Source organism: Pituophis catenifer, unplaced genomic scaffold, assembly GCF_029215685.1.
Source record: "Pituophis catenifer annectens isolate HBS135680 unplaced genomic scaffold, rPitCat1.0.hap2 SCAF_1, whole genome shotgun sequence".
NCBI classification, from domain to species: domain Eukaryota; kingdom Metazoa; phylum Chordata; class Lepidosauria; order Squamata; family Colubridae; genus Pituophis; species Pituophis catenifer.
In genome coordinates this window covers 260,739,666-260,766,547 of record NW_027256881.1, presented here as the reverse complement: position 1 = coordinate 260,766,547, position 26,882 = coordinate 260,739,666, and the positions used below count along the sequence as shown (strand labels likewise).

General features: G+C 40.9%; 1 protein-coding gene across 1 annotated transcript in view; it reads right to left on the bottom strand.

The window, feature by feature from the left end:
* Positions 1-26,882, bottom strand: part of KIF18A (kinesin family member 18A) — a 55,934-nt gene that overhangs the window by 5,184 nt on the left and 23,868 nt on the right. The window contains exons 10-14 of the mRNA XM_070957533.1: positions 26,403-26,567; positions 15,713-15,834; positions 13,688-13,926; positions 1,987-2,455; positions 666-770 (exon numbers count right to left, since the gene is read on the bottom strand). Coding sequence (XP_070813634.1) covers positions 666-770; positions 1,987-2,455; positions 13,688-13,926; positions 15,713-15,834; positions 26,403-26,567 — 1,100 coding nt within the window. The remainder of the gene's footprint in view (positions 1-665; positions 771-1,986; positions 2,456-13,687; positions 13,927-15,712; positions 15,835-26,402; positions 26,568-26,882) is intronic.

Below are 26,882 nucleotides of genomic sequence, written 5' to 3'. Positions count from 1 at the left end.
TTTGCCAAGGAATAATTATCACCCATTTCCATACCATTTGCTCCAAAATAAATGTGTACAGGAACGTGGGCTTAGTTGCATTAAATTTTATTCTACACACTAGCCAAATCAATACTAATTAACCTGTCAAAGTTGTTTTAGACAGCACCAATTTATTGGACGTTTTCAAAAATTACTGCAAAACGATGGGTTCAGGTAAAGGCGGGGTGGCACTTCTAACAAAAGACAAGTGCCTTGGAATTCATACAGAAGAGTTCAGTATAAATACTAACTCAATATTAACCATATAAAGCTTGTTGTATATATCTAGAATCCCTGAAGACTTGGAGAAAGGCAGGTTTTTTTTGATGTTAAACAACAGAAACTAAAAACATACTAAGACAGTGTATATTGCACTTCATCCTATTTTTCCCACAAAAGCATGTTCGCCAAGAAACAATGATTGATCCAAAGTTATCCAGTGAAATTTCATTCTCTGGCACAATTTTGCTCATTCTGTAAATTAAGTCTAGTCACTGAATGACCAACACTGTGCCAGAGAAAACTTCCATTGGCTCAGCAATAATCTTTCCAGTCAATCCTAATTTGTGATCCAGTGGAAGATATTGCACAATAAATACCAATTTCAGTACTAATTTAGCAAATTGACTTGAAACATTACATACCTTAATAACGCCCTTTTTCTTGTAGCAGCAGATGTCATTGCCATGTAAGATGGCTTTGCACACACGGCACCTGGTTGTCTGTTTAACAACGAAGGAAGGCCAAGCCTGAAATTAAGAACAATAATAGTTGTCATCAAAAATCTTATTTTAAAAAACCCTACATTCAAAGGTCTTTTGTTTTCCAAAATAAAGTAGGGCACAGAAATGGAATGTACACTATTGGCTTTAAATTTCAAAACTTTGTTAGTTTTGTTGCTAGCTCTGATAATTTTATTTTTAATCAGAGGATATCACAATATGTTCTGTGGGTAAGCCTTAACTTAACCTAGGGATGCAAAGAATAGACTTTTTCAAACATGGGCCAAGAATTTTTCAGATAACATTGTAAATATGTCTTCCAAAGGCTACAAATGGAGTACAAATGTCTTTGAATCGATGGAATTCATTTGCTACATTCAGGGCAGAAATAAAATTCACTCTATCAAGTTTTGTTTATCTGGATGCTTCCATCACAGATTTGCCTTCTTAGATCTGCCTTTGAAATAGCTACTTTTAACATTAGGGCAACAACAGAAGTGCCCCCCCCTAAAAAAAAAAAAAAAGCTTTTACACAATCAGATAAAAATGTGCACATGGTTCATGTTAGAATTTGGTATTGTTGAACAACTGATAAAGTCCAGTCATTACTAATTTGAAATCAGTTGGTTTTGCTGTTGCTCATCTTTCCTGCAGTTAAAGGAAAAGAGCTATGGTGACACAGTGGTTAGAATGCAGTATTACAGGTTAATGCTGCCGACTGCCAGCAGTTCGATCCTGATTAGCTTTCCATCCTTCTAAGGTTGGTAAAATGAGGACCCAGATTGTTTGGGGAAATAAGCAGTTTAAACTGCTGTAAACTGCTTAGAGGAGGCTGTAAAGCACTATGAAGTGGTATTTACGTCTATGGGCTATTGCTAGTTGCATGCTCAATGAAAGGAGCAAGGAATATGCAACCTATTTCATTTACTTTGCTCTCTTTAGGTAGCAGGGCAGGATATGCCAAAAGAAAATGCAAGCATGAATAGACTCTACTAAAAACAGTAAAGTAGGACCTGCAGCACTATAAATTTTGAAATTTAGCCTTTTTTTTAATAAGATAGGAGTTTCAGATATTTTAGCTCTCTTACCTGAATGTACTATTCATACATCAAGAATTCTAATTAAGGCAAATCTAGTGTAAAACTAAAGGAAGGAATTTATAGTCGCATGTTAAAAAGAAAAAAGAAAACGGGACTAAGATGGGAAAAAATACATTTTATATTTCATCTTCTACATAAAGTACCTTTGTAAAACACTTGTGCTGTTGGCTGCTTCTGACTTGCTTCTGGCTGCATCAGGAGAGTCCATAGTGTCTGTGTTATTTTTACAAAGCATAGTTGAGTTCCTGTGGCACTCTGGGGTGACATTATATGTAACATCTTTGGTGCTGCTCTGCTTTAATGGCTCCTGAATTTGTGCCATGCGACTCATTTCTTCAAGAGTTGCCGTATGCAGTACTTTTTTAATCACGGTTCCTGTACAGAGAGCCTCCGCCGGCTTCTTGCAGACCTCAGGTGTATATGCAATTGGGCAGAAGGCTTCGCTGAGGGATTCCACCATAGGGTTAGGACATGACTGGCTGGAATCTTGAAGAGTTGTCAGAGGAGACGCCATCAGTTTTCGCCTTGCTCTTTTCTGCAGTGGCATTCCATATTCTGCCTCACGTCGAGCAGATGTCTTGACTTTCTCCACCGTAAGATTACGAGGCGTATCTAAGTTCAGGACAAACAAAATCGCTGAAATATTTCCCTAGATATTCCCAATTAAAACTTAATAGCTGCTGAGCAGTAAAAGCAGATGTAATAGAATACTCCCTCTTGTTTGAACCTATAACAGATATGCATTGATTGCTTAGCAAATACAGGTAATCCCCAATTTACATGCATTTAGCGACCATTCAGAGTTATGATGGTGCTGACAGCAGACACAAAGGAACAATTGTAAACCTATTCAAAGAGAAATCTAACCTAGAACTAAGGAGAAATGTCCTGACAGAGAGAACAATTTATCCGTGGAACGGTTTTCCTCTAGAAGTTGTGGGTGCTCCATCATTGGAGGCTTTAAAAAGAGATTGGACAGCCATTTGTCTGGAATGGTGTAGGACAGTGATGGCAAACCTTTTAGAGACCGAGTGCCCAAACTACAACCCAAAACCCACTTATTTATTGCCACCAGTAGCCTCTCACCGACCAGTACGCTCTCATAGAGAGGGGCTCCTCAGGGTGCCATCGGCCAAACAGTGTCGACTGGCGGCCCCCAGGGGGAGAGCCTTCTCTGTGGGGGCACCTGCCATCTGGAATGAGCTCCCCTGGAGATACGGAGGATCCCAGATTTACGCACTTTCCGCCACGCCCTCAAAACATTTTTATTCCAGCAGGCTGGACTGGCTTGACTCTCCCTTTTAATTTGCTTTTAAGTTTTATACAAATTGGGTGTTTTTAAATTCGTTTTTTGGGCCAAAATTATTTAATGTACTTTTAATTGGTTTTAACTTTTGTATGATGTATTTTTATCTTGTGGCTGTTCACCGCCCTGAGTCCTTCGGGAGTAGGGCGGTATATAAATTGAATAAAATAATAATAATAATAAAAAAGGTACCAACACGGCAATTTAACCTGAATGCTGAGGTTTTACTACCTAAAATAATGATAAACAAGGCAGAGTTCAACTAATTGTTCTATGAAAAACGTGATAATGCACTTTTATGCCCCTTCATTTCCCCCCCTGCTTTTGAAATATTACGTTTAGCAACATTGAAAAAGAAAAACTTTTGTAATATCATTTCTCTTTCCCTCCCTTTTTCTCTCCCTCTCTCTTTTCCTCCCACCTCTCTCTCTCTGCCTGTTTCTCTTTTTCCCTCCCCCTCTCTCTATTTCTTTCTCTTTTCTTCCCTCCCTTTGTTTTTCTCTCTCTTTCCCTCCACCCTCTCTCTCTGCCTCCCTGTTTCTCTCTCTCTCCCCCCCCGGGGGGGGGAAGGAACCCCTGAACTGGTGCTGGGAATTTGACTGGAGGCCGACAAGACCAGGAGCAGTGCGCTGAAGCTCAGCTGGCCGGCGGGGCATCCCAACACAGGCAGCTCTGCAGGAAAAGCAACTGACCAGATGTCAGCTGTTTTTTGCTAAGCCAACACAGGGCCCATTGTGGCTCCCCGTCGTAATGGGATTCAGGAGAAGACCCCATCACCCCCATTGTGAAGTACATGAGTGAAAAAGTTAACTCAATCAATTCCAACTTCGCAAGATCTTTTCTTTCGTGAAAAGTTGGAATTGAGTGAGTGAATTTTCTTTTAGTCTCACAAACTTTTGTTTCCCTGCAAACATTGGAGGGAAACGTGACAAAGAAACACAATGGAGCTGGGCTGGGGCAATGGCGCTCGTGCCCAGAGAGGGCTCTGCGTGCCACCTCTGGCACACGTGCCACAGTTTCGCCACCACGGGTGTGGGATATCCTGCTTGAACAGAGGCTTGGAAAACAACACCTCCAAGGACCCTTCCAACTCTGTTATACTGCATCTTTCTTTATCCGGAATTTGAGTCTGAAAAAGAATTTGCCTAATATTGAGAGGAATCAGTGCAGTTTAAGAAACTCATCCTCTTTCCCTCCATAATTCAATATTTTCCCAAAATATCCTTGCCATTACAAAAAAAGGCAGAATAGTAGAACTAGCCTTGGGTGTAGTTATTTCATATAGGATTTCAATAATTGCTTAACATTCTTCACCGATATTTTATAAGGAAAACAAGTAAAAGCTATTAACATAACTAAGTGAAGTTTAGAATCTCAGTAAATGCTATAATTGTTATCATTAAAATACATAACAATTTAAATGTTATTTTAATTTACCTAGACCATATTTCACAATGATAATTCTCCAGCCACTGTAGGATTTATTTGAGGCGAATTGTTTATGTCCACACCTTTTTAAATGCCGACTTTCTATTAATTCTCTTGGGAGATTCCTATATATTCTAATACTTGCTCATGCACAACCCACACATTCTTTACCTGCAGTCATTTCACTTTCTCTCATTTCTTTTACTTTACTCTTCATCCATATCTAGTTTTTTTTCTAAGACATGCTTTTGATCTCTTCTGTGTTCAGAAATTCTCATTGTATTCCACACTAATTCTCTCATTCTTTCAACTTAAGCAATCAAAACAAGCATACTTTTAAACTATTTTTAATCTTTAAACCACCAATTTCAAAACAAATTTTTTTTCAAAGCTCATCATTCATTATTGTGATTCATGTTTAAGTCTCTGAATAGCCCAGTCATTTTTTCTGCACTGTTATCTCATTATCACCTATCTATTCATCTCACCTAGCAGAATCATTTCCCCCCAGACTTAATCATTTATTCATTTCCTAAAACAAATTTCGGCTGTTATCAATATTCTCTTGAATTTAACATGGAACTATCACCTATTCCTCACTTTAATACATGCCAACAACAACATAGATATTCTAGTAAAAGTCTTTTTTCCCCATGTGGATATATTTTAGATGTTTCATTCATAGTTAATTCTGCATGTATATTCCTTAACTCTATACAATAATATTGTCATCGTCATACAGATCTTTCTCCTATTACTTTAATAGACACGAAGTATTTCTTGTTTGGTTGGTCCATCCATTCATCTTTTTTCTACAGTACTAATTATGATGTTCCATATAGCATGGTGGTTACTAAATGAGACCAAAATATTGATTTCTGCCACCTATCATGACATCAGACAATCAATTCTTTTACTAAAATAGAGAGGGCATAGGGTGAGTGGCATGGGAGCCTACAAATGGAGCTCTCACCTCACAATCAGGAAGCTGTGAGTTCAATCTGAAGTAGCAGTAGGTATTTCTCTCTCTGGGCACAAAGAGAAAATATTTGCTGCTAGCCCTGCGTAGGCATCAGGAAGGGCATCTGGCCAGTAAACTCTCAGCTCCATTCATCTGCCCTGACTCCTAATTGGTTTCACTGCTAGGATATTTCTCCTTTGATCTAGGTTGGATTTCTCTTTCATAAATTTACAATTATTAATTCTTGTCCTACCTTCAGGTACTTTGGAGAAGAGGTCAGCCCCTTCTTTCTGTGGCAGCCCTTCAAATATTGGAAGACTGCTATGAAGTCACCCTAGTCCTTCTCTTAGTTAGACTGGACATACCCAGTTCTTACAACTGTTCATCATGTTGGATCCCCCAATTCCCTCATAATCTTTGTTGTTCTTCTCCTTCTAGAGTCTCAACATCTTTTTTTATACCATGGTGAGCAAAACTGGATGCAGGTTTCCAGGTAAGATCAAGTGCAAATATGAAACAATACTAGCATTTCATGCAATCTTGGTACAATCCCTCTGCTGATGCAGCCTAGGACTGCATTTGCCTTTTTGGTAGATGTAACACATTGCAGACTCATATTTAAAGTGATTCCTAGATTACTAGGCTTCCTAGATTCCTCTCAGTTACTGTTGTTGAACCACGTATCATCTATTCTATACCTGTGCAGTTGGTTTTTCTTGCCTAAGTGTAAAATATTACTTTTCTCACTACTGCTTTGCATTTTGTTGGTTAAGCCCCAGTGCTCAAGTCTGTCAAGATCATTCTAGATCTTGAGTCTATCTCCTAAAGTTCCCCTCAGCTTGTTGTCATTTGTGAATTTGATGTGTTCCCCTTCTATCTCTTCATCTACATCATTTATGGAGATGTTGAAGAGTATTGGGCTTAAGATACAATCTTGGGGTACCCTAGCTATGTTGGGAAAAGTTGTATTTTTCCCTTAACAAATGTGCAAAACAAGTGACAAAGATAAGCTCTAAATTGATTTGCACATTCATAGTCCTTAACTCACAATTTCAATTCACTTATGGCTTCCTTGCTGTCTTTGAGCAAGTTACTTCAAGGCTTCTTTCATACCTTCAGCATGGGGAAAAATGTAGGCTTATTTTAGAAGGGATTTATATCTGTAATTGAGATAAAGTGGCCAAGCATATTTGCTTGTTTAAATAAGCACAACCAACACAAGCTATGAAAAAGGGTAACATTACCATACATCAAAACCATATCAGAAACAACAGATAGATTATTACAACCACACAGCATTATGGTGGTAAAGAAACCAACTAAAGCTCCCCAAACCCTATTAAGTAAACTAAAAGGCCCTGTAGCCCAAGAAGAAAAAACAAGAATAATCTACAACGTACAGTGTAAAATGTATAACAACTACTATATAGGACAGACAGAAAACTAGCAGAACATATCCATCAACACCATGTAGCAGACAGAAGACACAATGAAACTCCTTAATATCACAACACATGGACATACTCAATCATAGTTTCAATTAGGAAACTAGAAGCATGCCAGACCAATCCAAAGTAGGCTGGAACTAGGGAGTTCCTGGAAGCTTGGCATTTGGATAAATCAGTCATCAATGGGCACATAGAAACAAACTATATTTACATGCCATTCAGACAACAAAAAAGCTATGAACAAAACAAAAAAGACCAAAAACACATCCCCTCCAACAAATAGGCAACAACTAGATAAAAGGATTAACACCAAACAATCAAGGAGAAAATAAGAAAGCTACACTCTCACTAACACTGCAAGGGAACAATACTGTATATAAACAGGGATAAAACACAGTCACTAGAACTGATAATGCTATTTAATTGGCTATGAAACATCTGCAAGCAAAGAACCAAGCTCAGTACCAAGGACTCTACAAAACACTGTATTCTGTTTTTTATTTATTTAATCTATTTATTCGATTCCTATAGCGACCCCATTTCAAGCAAGTGACTCTGGGCAGCAAGCAATCATAAAACAATTAAAAATAGTTACAAAATTAAATATATATGGCAGCCGAGAAATAAAAAAGCCATACTAGATGTAAATATAGCCAGTAAATTAGGCTCTTCAACACTCCCAGGCTCAGGTACAAAGCTAAGTCTTCAGGGCCTTACTAAAGGCCAACAGGGTAGGGGTCATCCTCAACTCTGAAGAGAGAATGTTCCAGAGGACAGGGGCTTTAGCAGAGAGGCATGTCTCCTAATCCCTGCCAGGTAACGTTCCTTGGCTGACGGGACCCATAACCTGCCCAACCTGCCAGTGTTCTTTTTCTTATCTACTACCATGTTTTCCCCAAAATAAGATCCTGTCTTATATTTTTTTGAACCCCGAAATAAGTGCTAGGCCTTATTTTCGGGGAGGTCTTATTATTTTGGGACGCGTGGAGCAAGACGGGGCTCCTCTTGCCATCTTACCTGATTTCTAGCTCTGTCTCCCTAACCCTAACCAGAGGAAATGGCAGGGCCCGGCTGCGCATGTGGTTAAATATTTTTGGATAGGGCTTATTTTCGAGGGTGGGTGGGTTATTTTAGCGCATGTGCTCAAAAGTCCGATTGGGCTTATTATCAGGGGATGTCTTATTTTAGAGGAAACACAGTAGGTAATGTATAGCCTTCTTAAAATATTTTTCAAAAATTATACTGCTTAAATAAATGCACTTTGCACAGCCAGATAAGCCATTGAAATATATGGACAGAATACAGTTACATGTACAAAATCTGAGTTTAACATAAATAACAAGACACCCCATTGTAGAGGAGACAGAATAGTTAAAAAAAAAAAGAATAAAATTGTGGCAACTAAGTCTAAGAGAAACAACTCTAACTTTACACATGATCTACAAACAATGAATATGCAGTAGTCAGTGCTTCAGAGAAATTCAATAAATTTTCTAGTAATTAAGATAATACACTTGATTTTAGTTTTAAGGCCAAGAAGCAACAATGTCTTAAATTTTGACAACAAGCAGGGTATTAAGCAGGGCATTGCCCTTACAGCAAGGTGGGAATATCTGGGTTCTGTATAGCAGTTTGGATGAACCCAATGGTCATTATGACTGTGCAACAGCACTCTGGCTACTTTCCTCATCTATAAAAAGTTCAATTTACTGGAGGTACCACTATCCCTCACCCCAAGTTAATAATTCAGATTAATGTATATCCAGAAACAGTGGAACTATTTCCCAGTTTATAAACTACTAATCAGCAAAATCTGCCTTCTATTTACTTCCTGAAATCTATATTAAAAAAAACCCCTAGAATTAAAAAAAAGCAATCCTCTGTCTTGAATAGATGCTTTTCTGATGGTCAAGGAAGATGTTTGCCCTTGTAATTCAATTAAATCTGTCAAAGTGCTATCTTTCAATATTTGAGAGATTTTAAAATATTAATTTATGGCGTGTCATAAATGGGTGTTTCAGGAAGAAGTGGTGGTTGGCAGCTCATTGGGCTGTGTTTACGCATTATAACAATGAAGGCTCTACTTTCATTAAAAAAATAAGTTTGTTTACTGTAAGGCATGGGCATTCTGCAAAATGCCCTAAGAGCAACTGGGAAGGAAATCTGTGAGAAAGAAAAACATTTTGGTGAGTGCCAAGTTTTAGAAGCTTTGCCAACACAAAGTACGGAAACCATTTTAAAATTAACAGTAAATGTAAGTGTTCAAACTATAAACCAGATAAGCAGATAAGCAGAAAATATTGCCAACAATGTGCTGAACCTCATTGCAATGAGCCATATTTCAAACAGTACTAAAATACATTAATAAAAAACAGATTGCAAGGGTTTGCTGTAGCACAAATGGAAACTAGTAAGAAAAAGAAAATCCCAGGACTTTAAAAATGGCTACTTGGTATCATATAAATCAAATCCACAGCAAATCCACTAAATGGAATATCCTAAATTATCCTGCAATCAAATCTGGTCAAAATATTGGCGATAGAGCAACTTGTCCCCATCATTAAGCAGCCTTTTGGAATTGACTTTGTGTATTATAATTGAATTGAATAACAAGAAGAAAACATGCCTTAAGAACACCTGTTCTTCATTGACAGTGGAATATTAGATACAGTTATCTAGAAGTATATTCTACTAGGCTCTATAGCTTGCTGAATGAGGTTGGATTTGTAGTCTCTTATTTAGCTGAACCCGGCAGGATAAAAAACAAATGGGAAAATAAAAGAAACTAAGTAATCAAAGACAGATGTCAGAGTGTTCTATTAATTGGGTATAAAATTTCAGACTGAAATAAATCCTTTATATACATCTGATCAGAAAATATTGAACAGTTTTCATTTTTATTTAACAGTCATCTTTCCTAAAGTGAAGACAGGGGAAAATCTTTTTCTTTATGCCAGAAAGTATTTCATATTTAATGGGTCTGTGCAAAAAGTTCCATGGATGTTATGGTAAAAATAAACTGTGCACAAACCTATGTCGCTACGCATTAAGGATCAGTCTGAATCATTAAACTGAATTGTTAAATTTGACCAATATGAGCCTCAGCTATTTAGCTGAAGAAGGCACATTTGAGGAGATACAGATACAGCCTAAGTCAGCTGATCCAGAATGCCAGCTAATATCAAGCTGGGCAACACATTGCAAATTAAAAACATCAAAGGGTGTCGAGCCACCTACTTGAAAGGAAAAACAAATATGCATTTGTTTTCTTGCTTCCTACTTCACATTATATTATACCAAGAGACAGTGGTGAAATCCTCCGTGGGTTGCCACTGGTTCGCTGCACACGCATGCACTGGTTCGCTAGAAAGCAGGATTTCCTGCTTTCTAGCGAATATAAATTGCACGGCACAGCTGATTGTTGGAAATACTGGTTTGGACGAATTGGTAGCATTTCACCCCTGCCAAGAGAGCCAGAAGAAAGTACCATTTGTTGTACCAACCTTATCATTTAAAGATAAGGATGATGATATTTTTAAAAAATCAAAAAAATTACTAATTTGCTTTCCTTTACGCCCAAAAAAGCAAACAGTTCTGTTCAAATTATGCTGCAGTTTTTTTTAATTCTTTCTTAGTAATGCATATATAAATATAAATAATCATACAGTATATTATTTCAGAAAACAGGTGTGGTTTAACATGCACATGATATAGTTTCAGGCTGGCATGCAGAATTAAACTGAACACAAAATATTCCAATTAATACACACACAGCCGTAAAAAAAAGTTTTAGATACACTTAAGTCATGTCATATTTGGACTCCAGAAATCTCTATTGATAAGGAACTAATGCAAGAGTAAGCATGACATCAACTAATGGGAAAAGTGTGAAAATAATATTTAAAAATATGACTCATATACCATAAGCGTAGTATTTATGTCAAAGAGAAAGATGAACGAGACTTCTGATTGGATTTAGGACAAAATAACCGTATAGATTGTTTTTAAGGGGAAAAAAAAAGAATTAAGAACTTATGTTAACACATGCCTGACAAGTTATTTTTAGAATCTGTGCTAAATCAAGCCTGCTATGTGACCTGGACATATTAGAATAAAGTCTATGGAGATTCTCAGGCATCTAGGTCATGCTTGTCCCAAAGGTGCTTTTAAAGAGGCACGTCAACTCTTGAAACAACCTTAGCTGAAGCCATACTTTACTTTGTTTCATTTCTAAGTTGCCATGCATATGGGGAGGGTGAGAGTGATATGAGGAACGTAGAGTGTTTTCATCTACAGTGCCAGATATAACAGCAATACGGCTCATGAGAACCAAGGTCAGCTGAATGTGCCCCTAGCAATGGCAGGGGGGAGTGATGAGAAGTTCTTGTTGGTTAACGAGAACTGTGACACAAGGGGGATGGACAATATATATTCTTTAATTATATCAAAGCGCAGGAATTATTCAGAGTTGGTTTCACATTTGAACGTGCCAATATGATGCACCCACAGCCACAGCCTCAGAGTCTTGAATTCATTGGGAGTATTACTTGGAACCATGACAAGGCAACTGAGGGGGAGGGATATGACATCATCTATCTCCAGTCTACAACACAGTCCTTTCAACAGTTCCAAGAAGGCTCCACATCCATTTGAACTACTCAGGTAACACTGATGACACAGATAAACCTCCAGGTAGCTTCAATGACTCTCTAAAAGAATGCAAATTACCAGCTGTCTACAAGGAATATAAATTCTTCCATTCCCAACCATCCAGTCAGAGCTGGAGAAGTGAAACATCTTCAAAGAAAAACAAGAAAGTCCAGTTGCCTCTTGAAAAAGCACCTTTGGGACGATTAGAATAAAATATTAGTATAGACATTTTGGTGAAGATGATTGACCCAATTAATTTACTAATCATACATTCTGATTCTCTTAACAGTGTTGACTCATGGAATTTTGAGGTGCAAATATTTCCCAATGGAGAAGACCAGGAGACAGTGTCCAGTGTAATATTTTAAAAGCATCAAATGCAACATGAAGAAGTGAGAAAACAGCTTGCATTGAAAAGAATGGCAGGTTCCTACTATTTCATTATTATTAAAAATGAAGGCAGAAAGTGAAATGGAAGGATTTTTCTGGGCATGTGATGAATCATACAAGCAAGAGTGAACAACAGATGATCCCATGTTCTAAGTCAGGATTTTGCTTTTCACCAGGATTCACAGCAATTAGCTCCCTTCAGTAAAATAATTGGCTTTGTTCCTGATTATAAAGGAAGCAATGAACACTTTACTCTGACTTTAAGACTGGATTTATCCCTCTACTAATGCACAGTAAGGATGAAAAGAAATGGAATACCTGAAACTATGCCAAGAACCTTCATCCTGACAGAAATACTAGCAACTAAACGCCTGGTTGGAAGTGGAGTTCTTGTGTACAGCTTACACACACAGAGGACATGGATCACACTATCAGTCTGAACTGGACATGTGAGCCTTAAATGCCAGATCCTTTTAAAGCTTGTGATCTGCTTGACTTGTATACTAATTTATGCTGCACTCAGTAAAAGAAGTGAAATGAGAGCTTTTTTCAGGGTGAAGAGGAGAAGATGAGAAAAACCCTCTGCTAAAATAATAATTTACTTGGTATTATTTATTTTCTTTTCTTTCTAAACCATTATTTCATTAAGTCTTAGCAGTGATTCTCCTGTTATTTTCCCCCTTCTGAAAATAAACTTCACTATCATTTAGTTAACATGGAGGGGGTCAAATTCAAAACAATATAGAAATTCAAAACTTGTTTTCCCCAATTGACTAGTAACCTCATAAATGAAAATAACATTTTAAGCGAATACCCTGAAATTTCCATTAGATTACCGAATTGGAAATAACCATTTTGATATTTTTAGCAGTGTGGGCATACTGCCACATAACTGTATTTTCAGGTAAAGGATAAACTCAATATCCATCCTGCAAATAATTCTTGGACAAATGATGAACCATTGGTCAGAGACTAGAGTAGACGAGTCATGAAGACCTCAGAAAAGTTATTTGGATGCTGTGATGTGCCTATGCATATAAAGATCAGAGTAGTGGTAGCAATAGTAACCACCTAGAGTCATTTCATTATGAGATGGGCAGCAAATAAATTTAATAAATAAATTTTATTACTAGAAATAGTATAGTATAATATTACTATATAGTATTACTAGAAATTTACTAGTATTACTAATTTATAGTATTAATTATATAGTACTAATTTATAGTATATAGTACTAATTTACTAATTTATATAGTACTAATTTACTAGTATTACTAGAAATTTACTATTTATTAAAAAATTACTAGTAATATTACTATTACCAGAAATAGTAGTACTAGAAATAGTATTCTCCATGACACTGATGTAGCTGAACGGTGATGTCTAACTTAATTATCCAATTATCCAGAGGTTTCATCACACTACTGCTTCTGCTGGCTTCGGCCAATGTGAAAACATTGGGAAAGATTCATTTTGTGAAAGATTCTAGAGAGGTTGGAAACCTATTTTCTCTCCCTTGCATTTAATTGATTACACCACAGTAAATTCTAGGAAAATACCCATTAGGTTATGTTAGGCTTTACTGTAAATCTGCCTTTTGAGATAAGGTCATTTTCTGTGAATATAAGTCAACATTTTATATACAAAATATAGCTACTTACTACAGGGAGTATTCCGATAGCTCACAAGCTGTGGAAATGACATGACAGCAGACATCATGGGCTGATCATTTTGATCTGATTCTTCTTCAACAATCTGATCAGCCCAAATTACAGCTTTCTCTCTGCGAATGAGCTGTTTTAACTCCCTGAAATCGTCCTCAATGACACCATTGGCTAACTTCATCCCTTTTAAAGCAATATACTGTTTTATTAAAAGTGGAAGCGAAAAATTCAGGATTCTGTAACAAGAAGAAAATTGTAAATATTTTGAAAACATCTTAGGTGACAGCACATTAATTTTATTTAATAATAATAAAAACATGCACACATACAATTGAAATACAAATATTCAGGAGGAAAAGATACAAATGATGTCAAGTGTTGGGTAATTTGATGAGATCTCCTTCCTTCCTCTTCCTCCCTCCCTCCTTGGCAGCTGCCTAAATCAATAGTAATTATTTTCCAGCAAAAATTCTTATAGAGTTCTCTTTAGCAAGATTTATTGAGTTGGATGGAATGAGGTTACAAAAATGTCAGCAGCCAAACTGTTTTCAATTTAGAACCAATAGACTGCTGTGTACATTAGTGTAGTTGTTTTCTGTTACTCTAACAGCTCTTTGATGAAGTGGCAAGAAGGTTGGCTTCTTCACTAACTGTTTGCAGCTGGTCACTTGCACATTGTCTCTTGAATCGCTATCAATTTCAGAATCAACTCTTATACAATGTTTCATAGGTTAATCACCTGCAGCTGCTTCTTGTTCATGGGACATATCTTTCTGTGGGACTCTCTCATTTGCCAGAATATATGTTCTTTGATCATTCTACCTAAGAAAAAACTTTGGAGCCAAACAAAATCAGGTTTAAGCTATTGCACGGGTCACCTGCAAAACCCATTTTATTTTTTTTCTGAAGTAATTCCAGGAAAGGGCTAAAGTTATGCCTTCTTTGGAATTAGTTCCAGAATTGTTAAAAGAAATAGAAAAGTCCAGAAGCTTTGACTTTCTTCATATTAATGTATGCTGGAAAACGTGTATCATAGTATAGATCACGTATACTACTTTCTTGCAAAAGGCTACTTTTGGTTTTTTATGGCATTTTAAACTTTGTGATTAAAAAGTAGGTGGGATATTAACTATTTTTACTTGTTTTCTGGAAAATAAATTATTATTTTCAAATTATTTTCAAATTATTAGAGATTATAAGATTTTGATGGGTATTTTTAAAAATTATTTGAACATTAAATTAACTGCAACTAATTACATTTTATTATCTTAAATTCCTCTTTCCATTACTTTTTTTTTCATTACACATACAGTATAAATCCCATTTAAGAAGCATATCTAAAGGAAAACATAGAAGTTTACTCCAATTTAAGACAATGATTATTTTCCTGCTTGGATATTTACATCATCTTTCTCAATACAGTGGTACTTTGGTACTCGTCGCTAACTCATTCCACTAAAAGTGACAAGTACTGAGCAAACCATGTGACTTAACCACGTGAGCCTTTATTTAGGCCGGAAGAATTAGTGAGTCACGTGGCAATCAATGCCAGCAAGTTCTACCTTGCGCATCAAATATTGGCAGAAAGATGAGTACTGGGATAAGATTTCTGTTTCAAAACATGTCAAGTACCAAATTGAATGAGTTTTGAAGCAGTCAAGTACTGAGGTATGACTGTACAATAATTGAAAGTACAAGTTCCAAGTCACAGTAAGTCTCATGTGACTAAAATACACAGTCACATAGCATAGTTTAATATGTTGGGCATGATTTTTAGACTATATGCAAAAGAATTTGGCCTCATGCGTATTTAGGTAGAGCAAAAAATGTTCTGTATGGGATGCTTTTAATTTTCTAAAAGGAAAATAAGATTGACTCCATTTATAACTTTTGCAGCAAACTATCTAAATGATCCATTGCCATTTTAAATACAAAGTTAATATAATTACTGATTATATGGGCATAAAAATAATTTTTAAATAGAAAATATAATTAAATGAGGCATTTTTATTACAGACTTACTTTTCTGTCTGCTTATAATGGTGTTCTTGTTGGGATGCTATTGTTTTCATGTATTCAATTTGCGTTTTCAAATCCTGAATTTCCAATTTCAAGTGACAACACTCCAGATCTCTATGTAGATCCTTCAAAAATTTAAAATTGAAATCAAAATTATGCACTATACAACTGAAAAGTATCAAAATACAACTTTTGTAAGAACAATGCAAGTCATTTATTTCAACAAAGGGTATGACTCCAAGGTTATACAGAGCATGATCAAAAGTCCAGAAGGCAGCTGACACCTTGTGGTTGAAGCTCTGTGACACATAAAAAACAAGCACAGGATCAACCATAGTGGCTGCCAACTGAACTTTCATGACCATTCCATAGGAGACATCTCTACATAATTCAGAACCTTATTATATAATAAGGAAAGTTGTGCAATGTTATACTAATAGTAGAACGTCTTAATTTAGGAGAAATCAGGCAAGCCCTATATGAGGCGAAAGCCAGATAATATCTTGATTTTTTTTTTTTTTGGACAATTCACATCATTTTCAGCCAAACTGGTCAATGGCAAAGAAACAATGGTGGATATTAGTTGCCTAAATTTGGTTAAAGCTAAGAACTATGAGGACAATTGAATTAACATGTTTAAAGATAAAATTGAAAAAAAAAGTCCTCTCTTAGGATGAAGACCATCTTAAATCTTGGATTATTGTCAAGAAAATGAGTGTAAACTGATGAAAGCAAGGAAGGCCAAGAGAGTAGACAAAAATGAAAACACTGTCCATGAGCTAATGCCTAGAAACCATCCAGACAAAGGCAAGAGGAAGTACTGGCTCTGATGGTAGAAAATTATGAAAAAATATTGGAGAACACCCTTTGGTATGAGATCTTTTTTGGTTAAAATAAACATCATTACCACATGAATGAAAGCAAATGTATATGTCCGAGGATAATGTTGCAGGATCCAATCTGGGTTGGTCATCAGGACCAGAGGTTTAGTCTTCAGAGCTTTCAGACTCGTGCTGGAGCTCATCTTCAGGGAACTTTTCTCTACCAGAATGAAGAGAGAAATTCTCAGTAGAAAGAAGTTCCCTGGTGACCAATCCAGATGGGATCCTGCATTATTACCACATATTAATTTATAAGCCCCCTAATTGTGAGGAATATCAAAATGGCATATATTTTAAAAAAACTACATCCTAAGAACCAAAAAAATAAACCCATAAAAGACAAAAAGAACAGAACTACAGAATCAAAATATTCCTTTAGTAATGCATGTTCTGATATTCACCCTAACCCAGGTCTGCTCAAAAACTCTTTTTTTTGGGGGGGGGGAAAGTGGGGATAGGGCTGTTCAGATTTGGGAGAGGGGAAGATGCCTGTTCCTGAGGGCAGGACAATCATGCATACAATAAGACTATACTTTAGAATTTTTAGCATTTTAAAAAAATCATAACTACTGTGCTTTCTATTTATTAGCATGTTTCTAGATGCTGAAACCCGCTGACCAGGAGTGACAAAATGCATAACCTTAATTAAAGACTATTATATGGAAAATACTGTTTCAAGAATGCAACTTGCTTCTTTTTTTCTTATATTTTATACTTCGGCTTTTCTTCCGATTGCACGCATCTTTTACCTTTCCATGAACAGCAAATGTTAGCAGTTTATTGTAAGAGTCCACTATACGCCTGGTTTACATGATACATGAAGCCAATTGAGAACCACTCAAGGAGAGCAGCTATCCCATGCTTTCATTTCTTTCCTTTGGTTGATGAATAACATTCCCAAGTTTCAATTAAGACCTTCTGCTAAAGTAGGCACAAGTAGGCAAACCTATGACTTGTGAGCCACATCTGGCTTCTAATTGTAATAAGTTAACTAACCTTGAAGAACAGGAAAAACTTCAACCAAGACTTGATTCTCCCTAATTCTCACAAAGATAAAAGGTAGGGTGGGGCGGAGAGGCACATTCATATTTGTAAGATTCTATTACTTAATCTTAAAATAAAAAAAGAAGGGGTGTTGGTCCTACCTGATACGCTCCTTCTCGTTGAGTGGAGACAGCAGCCAGTGTGGGTACTACTCATCCAATCAGATTGAAGGACTGAGTCAGCCAACAACTTTAAGTCCCGCCCTTGTTGCCGGGCAGACCCAGCTTTGGCGAAGACTCGTAAGACTGACTCGGCGTGTGGGCACAGAAGGCAATATCTGCCCCCAGGTAAAGAAAGAGAAGAGGAAGACAGACAGAAAAAAACACAGCCGGAGTAAGGGAGGGTCTGGCTGCTGTCTCCACTCAACGAGAAGGAGCGTATCAGGTAGGACCAACGCCCCTTCTCCATTGAGAGTGGAGACAGCAGCCAGTGTGGGACATACCCCAGTTCACTGTCCCGAGTTTAGGGTGGGAACCGGCTGGTCAGCAACAACCGTCTCCCCGGCAATGACACGCTGAAGCACCTGTCGTCCGAATGCCGCCTTCGCCGATGCAAATTGATCCAATCGATAATGACGTATGAAGGGAACCGGCGAAGTCCACATGGCGGCCCTGCAGATCTCAAACAAAGGCGCCTGGGTCGCCCATGCAGCAGTCGTAGCAGCGCTACGGGTGGAATGAGCGGTCACTCGAGCTGGACGCGGAAGGGAACGAAGGTCGTAGGCCGAGGCGATGGTATGCCGAATCCAACGACCGACAACAGACGAGGAGACCTTGCACCCTTGGGAAATGGGCAGAAATGAGACAAACAGCGACTCCGAACGACGGAAAACAGATGTCCTCTTAATGTAGATCCGCAAAGCCCGCCGTACGTCGAGCGAGTGCCATCTGCGCTCCCGGGGATGAGCAGGATGCGGGCAGAAATTAGGCAGAATAATTTCCTGCGATCGGTGGAATACTGAATTGATTTTCGGGACGAAGGTAGGGTCCAAGCGGAGAACTACACGGTCCGAATGAAAGACACAAAGGTCAGAACGGATAGACAATGCTGCTATCTCCGATATACGACGGGCCGACGTTATCGCCACAAGAAAGGCAACCTTGCAGGTGAGTAGACGGAGACTAGTAGTCCTTAAAGGTTCGTACGGAGGTCCCATAAGCCAGTGGTCCCCAACCCCCGGTCCGCGGACCGGTGCCGGGCCGTGGAGTACCTGGCACCGGGCCGCGCAGCGGCCGGGGGACAGGAACGCTGCAGCGCAAAGGCTCCTGGGCCATGCGCAATGGGCCTGCGCAAAGGCTCCTGGGCCGTGCGCAATGGGCCTGCGCAAAGGCTCCTGGGCCGTGCGCAATGGGCCTGCGCAAAGGCTCCTGGGCCGTGCGCAATGGGCCTGCGCAAAGGCTCCTGGGCCGTGGCCCCACCCCTGCGCGCGCTCAGCGAGCCGCGGCGATAAAAAGGTTGGGGACCACTGCCATAAGCGACTCCAATACTAAAGGGAGATCCCAGGTCGGGTATCTGTGTAATACAGGAGGACACAAATTCGTAGCCCCTCGAAGAAAACGCCGTATTAGGCGATGTTGCGACAATGATGGCAGAGATCCGCAGACCAGGACCGAAGACAACGCGGCCACATGTCTGCGTAACGTATTGGAAGAGAGGCCTTGAGCCAGACCTTGCTGCAGAAAGCATAAAATGTCCACAATGGATGGCTGAAGAGGAGAAACGCCAGACTCTGAACACCAGGAACAGAAGGCACACCAAGTGGCAGAATAAATCCGATCCGTAGAAGGGCGGCGCGAGGCCTGCAATGTCTGAATAACGTCCGGCGGGATATGCACTGCTGTCAAAGTGCTCCGCTCAACCGCCAAACGGTCAGGTTGAGCCAGGCCAGGTCCGGGTGCAACAGAGCGCCCTGAGACAGAACGTCGTCCTCGAGGGGAATGCGCCACGATGGGGCCACCGAGAGGGACACAAGGTCTGCATACCAGGGTCTCCGGGGCCAATGAGGCGCTACAAGGACCACTTCCGCCCGCTCGTACAAGATCTTGCGAACCACTCTGGGCAGGAGGGAGGTCGGGGGAAAGGCGTAGAGAAGACCCGCCGGCCATGGAATTCGAAGAGCGTCGACGCCCGCTGCCTGAGGATCTGGGAATCGGGCAAAGAACCGAGGCAGCTGAGCATTCGTGTGCGTTGCAAAGAGGTCGATTATCGGCATGCCGAACCGCCGAGACAGCTCCTGGAAGATCCGGGGATGGAGACGCCACTCCGCGTTGTCCACTCGACGACGACTCAGCCAGTCCGCTTGGGCGTTGTCCACTCTGGAAATATGCTCTGCCCGGAGAGAGCAAAGGTGCCGCTCTGCCCAGAATCCCAGTCGCAGGGCCAACAGAAGAAGCGACCTCGACCTGGTCCCCCCCAGCTTGTTCAGGTGCGCTTTCGCTGCAACATTGTCCGTCAGAACGAGGACGTGGGAGTTGGAGATCAGGTTTCGGAAGGCTCTGAGAGCTAGGAAGATCGCCTGTAGTTCTAGCCAGTTGATCGAGCGACGTGACTCTGCCGGACTCCAAGTGCCCTGAGCCAACTGACCTTGGCAAAGGGCCCCCCAACCGAGGAGACTGGCATCTGTGGTCACTACCACCCTCTGAGGCTCCAGGAAAAACGACCCCGCAGCTAGGGCCGGGGAACGCCACCACCGCAGGGACCGACGAACAGCAGGAGGGACCGGAACCGGCCTGGATGAAGTGCCTCTGCCCGCCTTCTGCAACGGCAAGAGAAACCACTGAAGTTCCCGTGCGTGCAGCTGTGCCCAGGGAACTATGGAGATGGCAGAAATCATTTTCCCTAACAACTGGGAGAGGACAAGAGGGGAAACGGCCCTACAAGATTCCACCTTGGAAATTAACTGACGGATACCTGCCTGTCTATCGGGGGACAAAAACACCCTACCCTGAACAGTGTCGATAAGGGCCCCCAAATGGACCAAACTGGTGGAAGGGGAGAGGTGACTCTTATCTAAATTAACTGAGAAACCATGGGCTGCCAAAGTCTCTACCGTGAGGCGAACATCCGAAACTGCCTGAACAACAGAAGGGGACAACAGGAGAATATCATCGAGGTAGCATAAAAGTCTAACAGAACGGACACGAAGAGATGCCGCTAAAACAGCCAGCACCTTCATAAAAGTACGGGGGGCCGAGGAGAGACCAAAAGGCAACGCCCTATACTGATAATGGACCCCCCATAACAAAAACGCAAAAAACGCCTATGGGAAGGAAGGATAGGGATGTGCAAATAAGCCTCCGTAAGATCTATGGAAGAGAGGAGATCGCCCCTCCGAACACCGGCTAGAATAGTTTGTAATGACTGCATTTTAAATTTCCGGTACACCACATACCTATTTAAGCGTTTCAGGTCCAAAATGGGGCGCCACCCTCCCGAAGATTTGGGAACCAGGAAAACCCGGGAATAGAAACCCTGACGCTCCTGACCCGCAGGGACGAGTTGAATAGCTCTAATGGTCAGGAGATGCTGAACTGCTGCGTCCATAAGGGACTTTTTCTCCGAATTACGAGAAATCGTGCAACAGACAAAGGAGTCAGGGGGGGTGGAGACAAATTCGATAGCTAGACCAGAGCAAAGAGTGGCTAGGACCCACTGATCAGAGGTGGACCGTTCCCAGGCGGCCACGAAAATGGCCAATCTGCCGCCAATGGGAGGATCAGCAGTGTAATTAGCGCCGGCGACAGATGAAACGACCTCCTCCCCCTCGAAAGGGCCGTTTAGACCCGAACGATCTGCCCCGGAATCCCCTATCTTGTGAGCTCCGATGCCTGCCAAAATTTGTATAAGGCCGGGGCGAAGGGAAGGAGGAAGAAGAGGGACCACCAACATCATTACCTCGAAGGTGGGGTCGAGGGGGATACGGAGAGAAGCGAGAATCCCCCCGTCGGAAAGCCGCCGCCAAAACTTTTCGTTTGTCCCTGGTTTCGGTCAAAAAGGGGTCTAAAGCCTCCCCAAACAAACGGGACCCCCCAAACGGGACCGAGGCGAGCTTCCACTTATGCCTGGCGTCCGCCTGCCAATGTCGGAGCCAGGTTAAACGGCGAGCTGTAACAGCAGAGGCCAGCGATTTGGCAGCAAAACGAGCAGCACTGAGTGTCGAGTCCGCTGAAAACTGAACCGCAGCTACAATCTTATTGAGGTCATGCTTAATACGAGCATCCTCCGGTGACAATTTCTCTTGTAACTGATGGAGCCACAACAAAGTGGAGCGGTTAAAAAAGGATGCGGTAGAGGCCGCCTTAATGGCCCAGGCCGCCCCTAGATGCGCCCTTTGGAGGACCATATCTGCACGGCGTTCATCAGGTCGTAAGTTCTCAGCAGGATCGCCCGGAACAGTGGCAGAAGACAGAAGAGCGGCGATGGGAGCATCTATTGATGGAAGCTGCAAAAGAGTGTCCAGTTCAGATGCGACATGGAAATTCGTACGGTCAGACGAAGAAGGGATAGGGGCTGATCCCGGCGAAGCCCACTGTCGTTTCACGACATCCAGGAAAAGGGGAGGTGTGGGGGTGGTTGTAACCGGTTTGGCCAGCTCAGCGAACATCGGGTCTAAAGTCCCGGATGGCACAGAAACAGAAGGTTGTGAGGCAGGGGAGGAAAGTCGAGCCGTATTGACGGCTTTGAACAGAAGAGACCTAAACAAGGCCTGCGGAAAGAGGGCAGTAGTCGCCGGCTGATCAGGTGGAAGGTTCTCGTCATCCGACAACCCAGAGTCACTAGTGTCCGCATCCGACAGGGAGGAGAGTTGACTAGCTTGGGAGCAAGAAGGAGAGTGAGGCGCTCTAGAGGGTGCATTACCCGAAGAACGAGGCTGCTCCGGCGAGGCCGATCGAACAGAGTCAGTGACACTGGAGGGACGAAGACCCGCTGCCAAAGTCTTTTGCACTGCAGCCTCAATCATCCTTTGCAGTTGGTCGGCAGGAAGAGGACAACTCACCGCCTCCTGAGGCAGGACTGGAGCCAAGGGAACCTCAGAGGAGTTTAGAGGAGGTGGAATCTCAGGAACATCCTCATCCGGGGCCGGAGCAGCGACAAGGTCCGCAGGAGCAGGACCCCACAAATTTGAAGTGGAGATAGTGACCGGGCAGTCCCTGAGAGATAACTGGTCAGGAGTCGCCGGTCGAGAACTCTGCAGCGGAGCAGAAGCCGTTGAAGCCTGAAGGTCAGAGCTTGCTTTGGCACAAAGTTGAGTGAGGACTCTGTCCCTCCGCTTTTCCACTTTATCCAGCGCGCTGGTATGCTTCCTGCTCTTGTGATGGGCGAGAGAAGGCGGGGCAACAAGTGACTGCGCAGGATCTTGAAACGAGGCAGATCCATCCTCTGACTGCCTCTGAGAAGCAGAACTGTGCTTACGACCATGTTTGGACTTGGACAATGACTTCGGCATAATGACATATCCCAAGACAAAAGCAGCAGTCACCAGATGAGGGCCAGGTGGGGAGCGCGGCAACTCCACTAATCTCAAGGCCTGTGCACACAATCCAGAGGGCGAATGGCAGGGGAGCGCAGCCACTCCACAAAATGGTCGCTGCACGCAGGCAGGCAGCAAATGGAGGCTGGCAGGGACAGCGGGGGTACAACAAGTCCAACAGCCAAAGGAAGGGGGCACGAAGCTCCACAAACCCCCGCACAGCCAGCCCAGTCAAGTGCAGTTCAGACAGTTGCCCTTTAAGTTGCCCACAGCTTCCAGAAAGAAAACAGCAGCTCAGTCACTGTCGCTGGGATGGAGGGGGGGGGGCGCAAAGCCCCACTCTCAAAGCTCCAAATGGCCAAACAAACAGGAAGCCGCCCAGGCGCTGCAGCAGGGAGCGTGCAATCAAAAGAAGCCTTCAGCCTCGGCTCAGCAGTCAATAGGTTGTCAGCGCTGCGGAATCTCCACTAATTAGCCCAGCTGGTAGTCGGAGCGGCGAAAATAGCGCTTGCGGCAACGAGGGACGTGCACAGAAGAGAAGCAGCCAGGGACAACGCAGGCAGCAAATCCAGCTCCCAGAGCGAGGTAAAGAGCAGTTCAAAGCCCCAAGCAGCAGAAGAAAGTCTCTTTAAAAGTTTAGAGACTGTGTGTTTGAAACGAAGGGCAACAAAATGGCCGCCGCCACAAAAACGGTGCGAAAAACGGCCGAGAGAACAAAAAAGGAGACCCTGGGAGAAGCGCTCAGCAAGGAAGGGGGCTGCCAAGCCTGACAGGGACACCCAGGAAGCCCCCCAGGGGTCCCCAAAGGGGCAATTCAAAACGCCCTCACACCAGAAGATTAACAGCCCTTAAGGGAAAACACAGGGAAAAAACTCACAAAGTCCAAATGCAACCAAGTCCATAGGGAGAAGCAGAAGAAATGTCAGAAACAGTCCAGATCCAAAAAACACCAATAAATCCAAAAAGGGCAAATAGTTTGAAGAAAACAGTCAGAGCTAGATACCCACACGCCAGTCCAACTGAAGGACTGAGCCAAAGCTGGGTCTGCCCGGCAACAAGGGCGGGACTTAAAGTTGTTGGCTGACTCAGTCCTTCAATCTGATTGGATGAGTAGTACCCACACTGGCTGCTGTCTCCACTCTCAATGGAGAATTAGCATTCATGACATTGGTTTCCTACTCTGGTCTTGGAGAACTGACATCAGTCTTACAAATCTCCCCTCCTGTTAACTTCTGTTAACTTTGTGAAGACTAGGGAGAGACAAGTCTGAGATGCTTTTTCAAATTACATTTCTGCTGCTGAATCAAATTTCTTTTATCTAACTGTTCTCTTAATTACAGCTTTCCCCTTGTTCCTCAAGGTTATTCCTACTGTCCAGTACCCTAACCTGCAGTCTGCCCAACCACTTCTGTGCTAAAATTCAGCAGGAAAGCCCCCCCTTCTCCACTATAACAGTTAGTACTTTTGGACAAGGGTGGGAGAGGGAAATTAAAGAAGCAAACAGAAGTCCATAATTTTTGCAAAGTTTATTATTGCCATTTTCACCTTTGTATTCCAAACTGCTAAGACCTAAAAGAAAGAATATTTCAGTCCCAAAAGCCAGTCATCATTAGAGTGGCTACATTTTGTTCTAGTGCAAATCAGCCCATAGTCAACTGTTATTCAATCAAGTTCAAAACTATCCTAATGCAATCTTTTCAAATAGCTAAATAAAACAATATTTTACTGAATGTTCATAATATTGATAACACAGCATTTTGTTTTTACTGCATCACAAACACACACATACACACAAAAACTGAGTATCTGCAAAAGTATAAGTCATAGTTAACTAAAACAGCTACTGTTTTGAATAATCGGTGAAATATTCAGTGCCATATTGAAAACCAGATTCTAGTAACTGACTCAAAAGATCTTGCCTTATTTTCAATAATTTATATTCCTCTCCTGTTTGTTTTCTTTCAGATTTATTTTCAAAACCAAACTCTTGAATTATAGACCAGTATATAAGAAACACCATTTTATCTTCAATTAAGCAGTACATTTCAGTGTGCTGCCCACGCACCCACCCCAAGTTTGCATATTTTGTTATTTCTAAACAGACACCGTTAGAAGTCAAATGCATTGGACTTTCATGGAAAAGTTATTGGCATGTAGAAAAGAATGCAGAGAGAATTCCTACATTCAAAGTGCATTGCTTTCCAATCATGAAACCAGGAGTTCTTTACTTTGATGGCTATTTCAAGAGGAAACATTCAAATTCTATTCACGTTACAAAAATAAGGATAAGCTCAATACATGAATCAGTGGCGTAGCTTTGCCTGCGGGCATTCTATATATGATATAGGCACAGATGGGAAGGTTTGGTCTAACATGATAAATAAAAAGTCAGAATGACTAAACATTGGTTAATACAGGATGGATTGCAATTTTATTTCATTAATTTGACCCCATTGGAAGCTTATTTCATTATGTCAAATATAATAAATGTTCATAATCTACAGCCAAGTATCCATGTTCAAGAATGCCTTATCCAAAACACCAGCATTACTTCAATCTGCTGATCAATGGGATTTGTTCCAATGCTCTGACTTTTCTTGTCCCTCACTAATTAGTGATTCATATAATAATAGACACTTTTAAACTTAAAAAAATAAAATAAAATCACTTAGAATAAAAAAAAATACAGTATACAGTTGGAAGATGTCCACCCGCCCCTTTGCAGGATGTTATTACAGAATTACTATTGAAACCCATATGTATTATAAGCAGAGGGTTACTCTGTACTATAACCAAAAAGTAACATCAAATTCTGACAGTAAACTTGTCTAACTCAGCATTGCAAGAATCCTCAGGATAAGTAAATACAGCTGTGATTAGAGTCAGTCATGGAAGCCTATGATTGTTTATAACTAATGGTTTACATCCAATTTATAAGTGGAAAAATGCTTGCTTTCTATGGTTGTAAGAGGTTGATTTTCTTCCCTTGAAAAATATATGCAGTGCAGGATAAAGATCAGCTAAGTTTGGTTAATATTACACCTGCTCTTAATAATAGTTATTTTATATGGTTATTTCTGATAGGTACAGGACTGTTGTTTATATTGATGCTATGATGTTGTTCTTGACAGGAGCATTTTGGTGATGCCGATAGTGTTTCCAGATTTATTATGCATGTTTGATTATTATATATTTAATAAATCACTATGTATGGAGTATGTATGGAGTTGGCAGCATATACATTCTATAAATAACTTACTGCTGAGACACAATAAATCAAAAGAATGAAGCAGCTTACTGGAGGAATATGACCATCTTGACCCAGCAGGCGCATTTCATTCTCCAACCTATGTAACCAATTTGTGTTGTCCTCAAAACTTTTAGCTTCCTCTTCTTTTTTCTTTTCTAGATGCAAACGGCGACTTTTAAGTAAAGCAAGCCGGTGATCAAGTCTGCCAGTTGCCTATAATATAAGAAATGTAATGGGTTACCACTGTAAACAAACAGAACAATAGCAAATTGCAATCTGCATATAAACTGCTTGATCCTTATTGTTTTTCAGATAATACATTTTATCTGATCAAAATAAAAATATTAATATAGTTTTAAAAAACAAGGAGACAAAAATCTTTGCATGTATACCCAATAAAAACCAGCAGCTTGACCATAAGCCCCTCCCTTTTTTTCTTTGCACTTATTGAAGACTTGCTATTAAATGAAATTAAATAAGAGCAGCAAATTGCTAAGAGGATTGAATTGCAGAATAGCAGAGAGTAAA